Source organism: Pelobates fuscus, chromosome 11 (assembly GCF_036172605.1).
Source record: "Pelobates fuscus isolate aPelFus1 chromosome 11, aPelFus1.pri, whole genome shotgun sequence".
NCBI classification, from domain to species: domain Eukaryota; kingdom Metazoa; phylum Chordata; class Amphibia; order Anura; family Pelobatidae; genus Pelobates; species Pelobates fuscus.
This window is the reverse complement of record NC_086327.1, coordinates 31720237-31731959: the sequence shown is the minus strand read 5'-3', so window position 1 is coordinate 31731959 and position 11723 is coordinate 31720237. Positions and strand designations below refer to the sequence as shown.

The following is an 11723-nucleotide window of genomic DNA, read 5'->3' as shown; positions in this document are numbered from 1 at the left end:
TTTTAGACCTGTTCGGGCCTTTAGCAGCCAAGTTAGACCAATGCTTTTCTTACAAGATCCTTGACTTTACTGTTGAAACATATTCTACATCACAGCCTAGCAATGCATCCTTCCATAAGCACTTACCTTAAACTTGGTCATTGCAATAGATTTAATGCAGGAACCATTAAAATTGAAAAAGATTTAATGCAGAAACCATTAAAATTTGGGGTAAATTGGGCTGGGGTGGGGGACTGGCTTACCTGTCATGTTACATGTAGCGCACCTGTCTCATGTGAACTGTCAGAAGTTGAATTTAAAATTTTAGGCAACAATAGTTTATTTGGAGAATTAATTTCAACTATATTTTACTTAAATTTTAAATTTACTTTGAATAAAAAAAGCAATATAATACAAAAAATATATAGACAATAAGTTTGATCAGTTATAAGTTAAAGTAAAAATAAAGCAGTACACTCTGTGGAGCATTATACGTTTCGGACGTTAATTTTCAAACTGGAGTCAATCATTTTTAAGGAAAACATTTTGTTGTTTGAACTCGGTAGCATTCTAGGAGACACCTATTGTTGTGACTTGAGGTGGGAGGCTCTATGTGGGAGGTGCCACAGGGCATAAGAGCATGTTTGCTTGTAAGCAGTGGATCAGAAGAATTTTGTCTGCAGTGAGGTGAGTTTATATTGAGCAGAATTCTCTGGTGTCCTGTATTTAATAAAACTCAAGGCAATGCATGTATATATCTAAATATTTTACTTATTATTCCCTAATACGATTTAATGTATCTTTCCCTTCTGTTTTATTACATACCCATTTCACAATCTGTTTAGTTTATATATATATATATATATATATATATATATATATATATTTATTTTAGTCTATTTTTAGCGCTTTAAAAGAACGTTCCTCATCCATCTAGCTATTGCTGTCAATTATGTTGGCTGAGGAGGATCGTAGTTGTGTAAAACCTGGATGGGGCACATTCTTTGCAAATATATAGTTTATAGCAATGATGGTCAAAAAGTAGATACTCAGCTGTTAAGAGACTATGTCCCATAATGCTTTGCCCCTGCATAATGATATATTTCTAATTTTGCACGGTTGCACTTTTCGGCATGTGTTGCTCAAATATTTTACTATGGCTGATTGATGTCCTTGAATGCCTCTATACGTTTTGGTAAATTACCTGTACGGTAGACTATCTGGCTGCCTAGTGGTATTATTAGAGTTAAGATAAGGATATCATAAACATGTTGTACAACAGTAACATTTATTTATGATTGTATACCTTGTGTAATTGTATGCTGTGTTGATTTTGCCTAATGCTCCCAGAATTAAAGGGACTATCTAGGTACCAAAATCACTACACTAGTAGTTCTGGTGAATAGACATCTATTTTCTCTGACAATGTAAAGCATTGCCCTTTATGAGAATATACAATGTTTACATTTAGCTAGAAACACACCTCTATTGACTGTCAGACACACACCCACAAGAAGCACTTCCTCCTTAAGATTTCCAATTTTAGAAGGTTTTCCTATTTGGCATCATTGCTCAGAGTAATGCTTCTCACAGAGAAGCTTTGCATCCCGTGTTTCACGTGTGCAGTGTCCTCAATGCTTCTCTGTAACTAGCATTAGATTAGACCAGAGATCATCATGATTGGGTGATCTCATTGTTGGCGAATCAGACTACAGATTGCAGAGTCCTGGTGCTGGAAGACAGGCAAGTTTTATAGCTATATTAAACATTTTTTTTTTGTTTGTTTCCCCTTCCCCCACACAAACGAGAGCCCAGTAATCTACAGTGAATGCATGCTGTAATGTTAGATAATGATCACATTGATTTAGCAAATGTACATTTAGCTAAATGTGCTAAAAAAGTAACAAATGAAGAAGCATTGTGCCAATACAGCGCATGCACGGCAATTGCTGAGCTCAGTCAAACAGATGCTTCTTACAGTGAACCAGTGAATGCAATGTTTCTCTATGAGGAGTTCACGTGAACATAAAGCAAGTCTTGATTGAGGAAGTACCTCCATTGGCTCTATTGGCTGACTTTTGTAAACACATGACACATACTTACTTATGTTAGAATGCAGGAACAAGGCATTTGCACCATAACCACTACAATAAGATTGAATTATTTTCATGACTGGAGTGTCCTTTTTACACAATTTATTAGTTATAACCTGCAAACTGAACCAATCGCAGCATCATGAGATGCTGGCCGAAGAACGTAGCTTTGCAAAATTAAAGGAATCGTCCAAACCCCTGATGCACATCAGCTTTCTAACGTACTTTATGGTTAGCAAAGTGCCATATCTTTCACTTTTTATAAAAGTGTGGAATTCAAGATAAATTGTCACTTTTCTAAATGTGCTTGGTTGCACCCTCTCAGCTGATTGCCCTTCCTGATTGCTTTAATACCCCAGCACAAAGCAGGAGGCAATGCATCTAATAGTGCGGGTGACACAGTTGGGTGATTGCCACAATGCACCCGGCCTCCCATTGCATGGATTGGCTGGGAGAACATAAGTGCTGTGGCAAGGGTTAATTAACTGCTGGATCAGAGATAAGGTTACTTTTTTTTACTGATAAAGCGGCCCATGGAAACTTACCAACACTCCAGGGTTATTAATATTTATGTATAACGCTGGAGTATTCCTTTAAAGAACTGGGCATCTTTGCAAAAAAGGAACAAAGGGATATTCACATAATCACCTTAATGTAATCACTCCAGAAATGTGTTTGTAAGTTAATTCCACATGGCTGGGTAAATAGCTACTGACATTGTTTGATTAGTAAAGTTTACTTGGGTTGAGTGTTAGATAAAGAATCTCTTCAAACATGAGCAACTAATTAGCAGTAGATGATAAATGGTTAGTTAATCACTTTTCTAGGGTAACATCTGGTTAGTGGCTTTTGTTGTGTCCATGGGTAGTTAAATACTTTTCTGATGATCTAAGCCTTTTTTTTTTGTGTTTCCAGATTAATAGTTCCTGTTGTTTCAGATTAATTAAATGTCCCATTTGCTGTCTGGTATGTAGATCAGATTAGTCAGTGGATCCTGTGAAGGATTGAGCGATTACAGTGACACACTCGTGTTGCTGGTATATAATAAAAATAAGAAACAGAATACAATTGCTGCAATTATAACTATGCTGAATCTTCTTTCTACAACAGTTTATGTGCTTAAACCGCTTTTTTATAGTTGTTTTCATTACCATCATCCCTTCAGTGTGACAAAGCATCAACATCTTAACTTTTGTTAAAACTTCAATAACCCTTTTGTCAGCTTAAATTTACAGCAGTTTAGGGCTGTACTTGTGAATGTGAGAAATTGCAGTTCACATGGGAAATTATTCTGTTAACACACCTACGTGTGATATTTTACCATCCATTACTGATGGAAATACAATCAAATTATTTTGAGAGCAATTTTTTTTAATAGAATTCTATGGATAAACCCATTTCCATATTCTAATAACCATATTCTGGAAATATTAGTCGGTTCATGCAAAAAAAGCCAGTGGTGTTTATAATACAAAAGTTAAAATGTGATCTTATTCAATAGGTTTTTAATATCTATTTTAAGGTGACTGAGATAAGAAAGTGCTAAATTTATTCTTAGAAATCATGTAGAAAAAGCTATTTCCAAAATTTAGACAAAAATTGCTGATTTGATAACATTTGAAATTGTTGACAAAAATTGCTGATTTAGAAAAATTCTCCAACTCAACTATAGTTTTTGCTTCGATATTTAAGCCTGCAGTTCGATGTTTAGATGACATAGCAGTCGAATAAGCTGTTTGAGACTTGAATTTCATCCCTAGATATATACCAATTCTGGGGGAAATGTAAGGATGTCAGGATGATGGTAACTAAAAACACAATTATGGTCTTCTTTATTTAATATTGTTGGATAAGTTTTCCAAATGAATTAATATTTTTCGATAAACTTTTAAAATGTCTTTGTAAATATTCCCAAAAATATATTATCCATTGGCAAATACATCAATATATCAGAAAATTCTCAAAATATTACATAATTAAAATACATCTCAAAATATGAAATCATTTTAAAAGTTTAACCAAAAAATATTAAATAGTTTGGAAAGCGTATCCAACAATGTTACATCGAGAGCTACATGGCAAGAGAAGGTACACATTTGAGGTTCAATTTAAAAAAAGCTTATGACCATGGGGGGGGGGGGGGGGGGGGGGGGGGGGGGGGAGTGTACAAAGGAATAGTTGTTTTTGCATGCACCGCTAAAAGATTCCAGATCCCGAGAAATGTCTCAGCGGATCCATTCACATCTGGAATAGCAAAGTCCTTGCACAATTCCTGCCACTACCATGAAAAACTAACAAGAGCCCTTCTTAGTTTTGTTGTAGGTGCTGTTTAATTTACTGAAGATGAAGCTGTTACTTGCTATATCTGTGTTTGTCATCGCCCTCTCCGTGATGATTGGTAAGTTTAAAATAACTCAATACCTCTAGAGTTACAGGAAGGCCATGAATTTTTTGGAGATCCCCCTTCTTCCATTATTCACGAGGATTAATAGACATTGTATGTGATCCTACGAAGGTCCTGCAAATTAACAAGAGATTGTTTTACGGATACCTGCTGTGTTTCCTTTGTTAGTAAATAAATTCTACATAATGCTGGGCAGCACTTTGTTCAAATAACCCAATAGGATTTGGAATTGGAAAAGTGTCTGGTACAAAAAATGTCCAAGGTGGCATCTCTGCTTGTTATTCAAGTTTTTTTTCATTTTTTTATATATATTAAATGTGATGTTTTAAAGTAAAGATATAGGGAAAACCAGGATGAAATGTAATGAGGTAATAGACAGTATTGAGAAAAAATATATGGATGAAATATTTAGAAGGCTTTGAGGATTGATCACTAAAGGTCATGGCCGATCCTGGGTGGGTGCAAAGTGCCCGTCCGATCTGTAGATAGAAGTGGTTTGGTGGGTTGTGCAATGCTAGGCTCCTTCTCCTCACTTTAGGCCTGCCTCTTTCAATAGACTTTGCCCTTTGCAATTGGCATCAGGTGAGCAGAGCTGGAAGGAAAAAGTTACAATTTGATAAACTGTTTGAGGAGAACATGCCAAGCAGCTTGTAACTTTTGCTTTTCAGCTCTGCTGCCCGGTACCAATCACGAGGGACTGAGCCTACTAAGTGGGGTGGGCCTAATGTAAGGGATAGTGCCTAGTCCTGCACAACCTTGTATCTACAGAGCTCTTGGATGCTTTGCACCCACCCAGGATCAGCCCTGCTAAAGTTTACCAGACTCATTCATCTAAATGAACGGGTCTGGGTGCAGTGGTCCATTAATTTTAACCCTGATCTATGTAAAGAATTGTAGTTTAGTAGATATGGCAATCTTAACATTGAAGGGTTAAATATGCCTCTACAGGTTGTCTTCCTGACATCCAGTAGAGGTACTCCCACTGTGAGAACCGCATCATGCGTGGTTCTCACAGCTAACCTCTATTTCATTAGGTAAGGGCAGCGCTAGCCACACATGTGCTTTATGTTCCCAATACTCCTCTATGAGGAACATTCGGATTGGATGCAATAAACATGTTGGATGCATGGGCTCGAACTTGGTGCTGGAAAAATAGGCAAGTAATGTCCTTTATTACAGTAATATTCAGATGAATGTCCCTTTAAATGAGGGGTATATGCCTTAGTAGGGTTTATAATAAGAATAGGTATATGGTCAAGAAGCAAAGTTTAAGGAGATAATTATGAAAGGCTGGAGGAATTATAAGGAAGGGTATAAGAGAAGTTATAGGCAGTAACCGCACAGGTCTTAGAGAGGGCTACGTAGGAACAAGATACATTTCTAAGATTTTGTATAGGCAGCAACAGGATGGGTTTTAATGAGAATGGTAAAGGCAACTGTAGTGGCGTAGGAAAAAAGAGGAAGTTATACACTAAACAGTGGAAATAGCAGTAAAATGAGTTAGAAGACAGCCATATCGAGCAATACCCGCAGTAATGGGTTTGTATGTATCAAGAGGTGCCATTGAGGTATAAGTAGCACTATATGGAGCTATACTTATTATTTTGAAGGAGCATACATGGTCTGTGGATTATTACAATAATCTGTGATTTACAAAAATCAAGTTATAGGTAAAAAATAAACCAGGAGTACACTGTCGGAGATGCAGACCAATGTGATATGAACTGTCAGGAGGATTGATTCAAACATAGTCCTTTCCATTTCTCCTACTCCAATCAGAACCCACTTCAGCCGACTCAGACTCTCCGAGCATCAAAGATCGATTTGAATCCTTTGGTGCTTCAATTTGGGATGCCGCAGTTAAAGTTGGAGAAAAAACAAAGTCTGCATTCAAAGGTCTGAGTGAAAGCGAACCTATTACCAAGGCAAAGTAAGTTTCGTATGCTATCGTATATCCCAAAGGCATTTCCCAATACCCCTGCAATACCACAATTTCAAAAATATTCTGTGCTCTATATCTTAATATTACATCAACGGTCTTGTAAGGAAACTCTCCTTGGAATAAAATCCAGTTTACTTCCGAGGTTGGCCTGGCAGGAGACCAACTGCAGTCCTACACAAGGTTACTGGAGAAATCAAATTCATAACACTAATTTTTATTAATTACTTATATAGCTAATATATTAATATTTAATATTTATAGATGGCTAAATTACCTGCAATTAAAAAAACAAAAACTTATAATGAGCGCTCCTTCTAATTTCCATTATTTGCTCTTTTGCTTATAAAAGTCAAAATAGAGAATTTAGTTGCATTACTTTAATAAATTGTTGATAAAATGCAAAAAAAAAAAAGAATGTTAAAAGAATATACAGTGTATTTTTAATGTGAGATTTCATAACAACTTTATTTGATTGGTAAATTACCAGAAGGGGCTAAATGCAAATCTCCACCCCCCCAAAAAAAATCCCTCCCAGTAATTATTTGTTAATGTCTATTTTTTTCTTTTTGCACATAATTAGTAATCCTTCCCAACATGGTATTTATGCTTACGATATGATCTTCTGACACAGGGCCAATAGGTGTTAGAATTCTGTATTTACTGAGCTAGTCGTAGTGTGTTGGGATAGTAAAACGTAATTTATGGGGCCTGACATTTACATTTACATTTACCAATCTTCGTGCAATAAGGAGTAATAATTCTACTGCTGTACAATTGGGACGATAACAACTAACAGTGAAGGTGATAATAAAGAATTCAGCTATTATCTCAGTGGGCTAATGCACCATCAGTAGAATCTGTTCAGCCCTAGGGTCGCAGGTTCAAATCCCCAGCAGGATTGACTGAGCCCTTCATCCTTCTGAGGTTGATAAAACGAGTACCATTAAATTCGGTAATAGTAACAACCCATGGATGTTGGGCTAATGTAACATCACCAGGATGTGCTTGAAAACCAGAGTAATCTGAATGTACCTTTTCTGGTTAAATGCTTTGTTATTTTTATTTTGACCTTACATTTGAAATTAACTTTGAAATTTATCTTAAGTGAAATAACCCTGTCGGTACTTAATTTGCTTTGGACTAATGTTCCCATAATTCCCAGCACCAAACAAAAAACATCAAGATGGATAGCAGACAAGTTGCCTTAAATTTGTAAAGGAACTCGTCATATTTCATTGAGAAAATCTCATGACACGAGGTATAGGCAATTTTATTCCCAATATGAAACATCATTTAATTATTGAACATTTCCTTAAAACCAAATTGTTCTATTTTATATAATTACAGAAAAATAAAGATTTTTTTTTTTTGCAGCCCAATCTGATGTTGCTGCTAATGCTTTATGGGACAAAAAAAAAAAAAAAAACACACACACAAAAAAACCCCACCTCCTTTGTAAGCTATTTTGGCCTACATTTAGCATAATTGGGATAATTTCATTGAATAAAACTCACATCGATTTAAAAGAATCTTTAGGCAAAACGGCCAGAGATTATGTACAAAGTTAAACATCAAAGCAGGGGTATTGAATCATATCCCACCCAAATGTTTTTGAACTGCAACTCCCATAATGCTTAGTAAGTCTAAGACTGGCAGAAAATGATAGAGGAGTCCAACTAAAAATAGGGAAGGGCATGGGTTGGTATTTCTTCGTTAGATGAATTTAGATTCATGTCAAATGCCTTCAATGACACAAAAACGACAAATCACAAATATCAATGCATTTTTTTTTAGAATTTCCTATGATTCCACACATACACATCCTGAAATCAGGCATCTGAGTTAAATTTGTTGGGAACTACACTCATGTTCCTCAAGACCAAATATGCTAATATTTGCGTATATTCGTTATTGCAGAGTACCTTTCGCGTGACTGTCCAAAAACATAATAATACCTAATTATGAACATTTTTTTATTAAAAAGAACAAAACATGCCAAATGGCCCCAAGTAGAGAGGTAACATTTTTTTTCTAAATAAATAAATAAAGCACTATGTACAGCATATAATGTCATGAGGGGTATATTTGGAGGAACCTCAGTTATATGTTGTATTCCGTGCTGTATTCTTGTACATGTATAGTAAGTACATCACTATATCCAGATGAAGTTCTTGCATAATATTTGACTGTCTCTCTTGACATACCTTCTGTATTTTGTTTCCCCCAGAGGCTGGATCAGTGACACAGTACAGAAAATAAAGAACAAGGTATCTTCTGATTAGATGAGCCACTGGATCCTGCTTTTTGACACTGAAATTCTTGCTCTGTATCGCTTGTTAAAGAAGAAGAAATCTTCCTGTTATCACAATGCAATGAACCTTCACCCTATGGGTAATCAATAAACAAGATCCATGTTATCTGAGTGTCAATAATTTAACTGGCAGTGGGACAAAATACATGGTGTTTGCTCACGGGGTAGCATGGGATGTCATAAAAAGAAATGGTTTTTAATCTGAATAAGAATAAAATATCCATTCTACTGAATATCAGTAAACTGAGTGGGATCTTTAACTCTTTTCCTTTATTTTGATAGTAGCTATTAAACGGCAAATATTCTATGGGCCAGAACATGTAGCAAACATATGACCATTTGCCTGGTTTGCCTGATGGCCAGTCTGGCCCACAAAATGGTAGGTATGACGGCAAGCGGTGAGTGCATAGTGCAGATTGTAAATATCGAATGGAAATGGCCCTGTAGCTAACCAATGATTGGAGGCAAAATTAAAATATGGATACAAAAAGAAAAATCGTTTTTGCAATTTTAATTTAAGCTTCCATGGCAGAAAGCCACCTCTACCTTATTAAAATTCCAGCCAGGGGTCAAATCTTTAAATTTAAGTATAGGAACTTTGTCAATATGACAGCCAACCTCTGACAGCATGTCATTCTGTCAAAATTATGTCTGACTTGTGTGAAGGCACAAATTTACATATGGAATACTTGCACAAATTTACATATGGAATACTTGGGATTTAAAGGTTGCATATGAATAATTGAAGGTAGCCAGTGTCGTAACTAGAAACCACAGGGCCCCGGTGCGAAAATTGCCATGGCCCCCCCACATACTTCTCCTCCCTCCTCCCAGACCCTTAATGTGTCACATTCACGCCCCCCATCCCCTCCATGTGTTTCATACACGCCCAACACGGTGAGTGTGGCATGGTTGGGGGGGGGGGGATGAGTATGACAGAACTGGAGGGGTTCATGTGATAAGGTGAAAGGAGGCGAGTGTGACAGAGTGATGGAGAATGAGTGTGACGGTGCTAGAAAAGGTGAGTGTGATAGGGTGAATATGGCAGAGTGATGGGAGGTGAGTATGGCATGGGTCATACAGATACACTCATACACTCATACAGATACAAACAGTGACACACATACAGATACATAGGCAGACACTGTCATACAGATATGCAGACATACAGATACACATACAGAGACACACACATACAAACAGACGCACACATACAGGCACGCATACATACAGACACATACACACACACATACAAACCACACACATACAGACACACACACACACACACATACAGACACACATACAGAGACAAACATACAGACACACGTACACAAACACACACATGCAAAATGTTTTAGTCACCCTCCTGTTTCCTATATTTTAGGTGAAGGAGGGTGACTTTCCATTTTAGTCCAGTGGCTGGCTCAGGCTGATGTGAGTCAGAGTTCCCACTCTGACTCCCTTCTCTCCTTCCTCCTCCCTCCCTTCCTCCTCCCGTCTCTGTGATTGCTGGGTGGAGTGACTGGCACGGTCACTTCCTCCCAGCTCTGACATCATCACAGGAGGCCCGGTCACGCTGTTAAAGCGCCGCAGTGCTGTCCGGGCCCCCTGGAAATCCATTGTCATCGGGTGGCCCTAAAAGCATGGGCCACCTGAAGGGCCCGGCGGTTCTACCGGGTGAGCCGGGGCCGCATTACATGGCTGGCGGGCACCCTGGTTGCAGGGGTCCGCAGGGCAGCCAGGCCCCCTGGAGTGATGGGCCTTGTCGCAGCTGTGACCCCTACGACCGCAGTAGTTCTGCCACTAAAGGTACCGTACTTCTCCACGTGCTTCTCTGCAATTTTAAATGCCCAGTGCTGTGTAAGGATGCTCACATATTTCAAGTAATGCTTCTCCCTTCATAGAAAGAATATTGGAACTCAGAGACAAGAGAGAAATATTCTGTCCAATGGCCTGCAATACAGTTAAATTTAACTTTTAATGCATAGGTTAAAGAGCTAGAAAAGGTGTCTAGCTCTTAATAAGTCGCACAAAATGAAACCAAAAAGAAGTGTGAAAAGTGTGAAAGGGGAGGAATATATGCAAAAAGTGAGCTGGTAATTCCTCTAAGGTTATTGCTTAGACAAGCAGTTGAGTAACTGCAATTTATCTTTCCACAAATACGTGGGATAGCAACTAGTCAGGATAAAGAATACGCTATAGCAGTATCCCTAGAGAAATGGTATAATGGAAACAAAGTATCCTTGTAACCAATAATATACTGAGAGCCTCAGATATCTAGCTTGTGTATAGTCAGATGTCTGGGTAGGGAGATCGCTAAATGTATAATATAGCTAGTACAAAGTGCTGAAAGTGGCTGATGTAGGCAACCCGTGATAAAAAGCCACGTGAGCTTAAATCCAAATGTAGCAAAAACGCCACTAAGGCGTTCCTAGGAAGGATAATAATGATAACCCAGAGAAAATAACCAGAAATAGCTAGTGCATATACAAATAACCTGTGTGCCTATATGGGCACCTATCTTAAGAGAGCAACACTAAGCACCTAAGCCAAAATAGTAAGCTACTACACTAGCTAGAAATAAAAGGTAAAATACAGAACATCCGGTAGTCAGATTAGTAAGCTATAATAGCAGAGAAATCAATGCCCTATCGAGTAGATCACTGATCTAACCAGACTAATGACCTAAGTAGCGAACCGCAGGAATAAATGGGTATGATAACCCGGTTGAGCATCCAGATCTAGTAATCAGTTGGCTGCAGAATAAGGCTACCCATAGCTGTTGGAGCTCCTATTTTAAATGAAACTGAAAATTCTACAACAGTAGAGAAATACTTTTGTTGGGAACATCTCTAGATAAAAGAAAACTCTTGGTAAAAATACATATGCTCATATATTCTTCTTCTTATTATTAGTATTTATAAAGCACCAACAAATCCCATAGTGCTGTAAAATGGATGCACTAACAGACAGGTATTCGTAACCAGGTAGCAC

The 11723-nt window shown here is 37.7% G+C and overlaps 1 protein-coding gene across 2 annotated transcripts; it reads left to right on the top strand.

Annotated features, from left to right (window-relative positions):
• The first annotated feature begins 576 nt into the window (after window positions 1–576).
• Window positions 577–8835, top strand: LOC134577863 (apolipoprotein C-I-like). 2 transcript variants are annotated; one of them, XM_063436771.1, is made up of 4 exons: window positions 577–666; window positions 4384–4470; window positions 6256–6406; window positions 8646–8835. In XM_063436771.1, exons 2-4 carry the CDS (start codon window positions 4416–4418, stop codon window positions 8698–8700), a joined length of 261 nt encoding a protein of 86 aa, XP_063292841.1. In that variant the 5' UTR covers window positions 577–666; window positions 4384–4415; the 3' UTR covers window positions 8701–8835. The 2 variants fall into 2 exon arrangements, with proteins under 2 accessions (XP_063292841.1, XP_063292842.1); XM_063436772.1 differs by lacking the exon at window positions 577–666 and adding an exon at window positions 672–725.
• Window positions 8836–11723: the final 2888 nt, after the last annotated feature.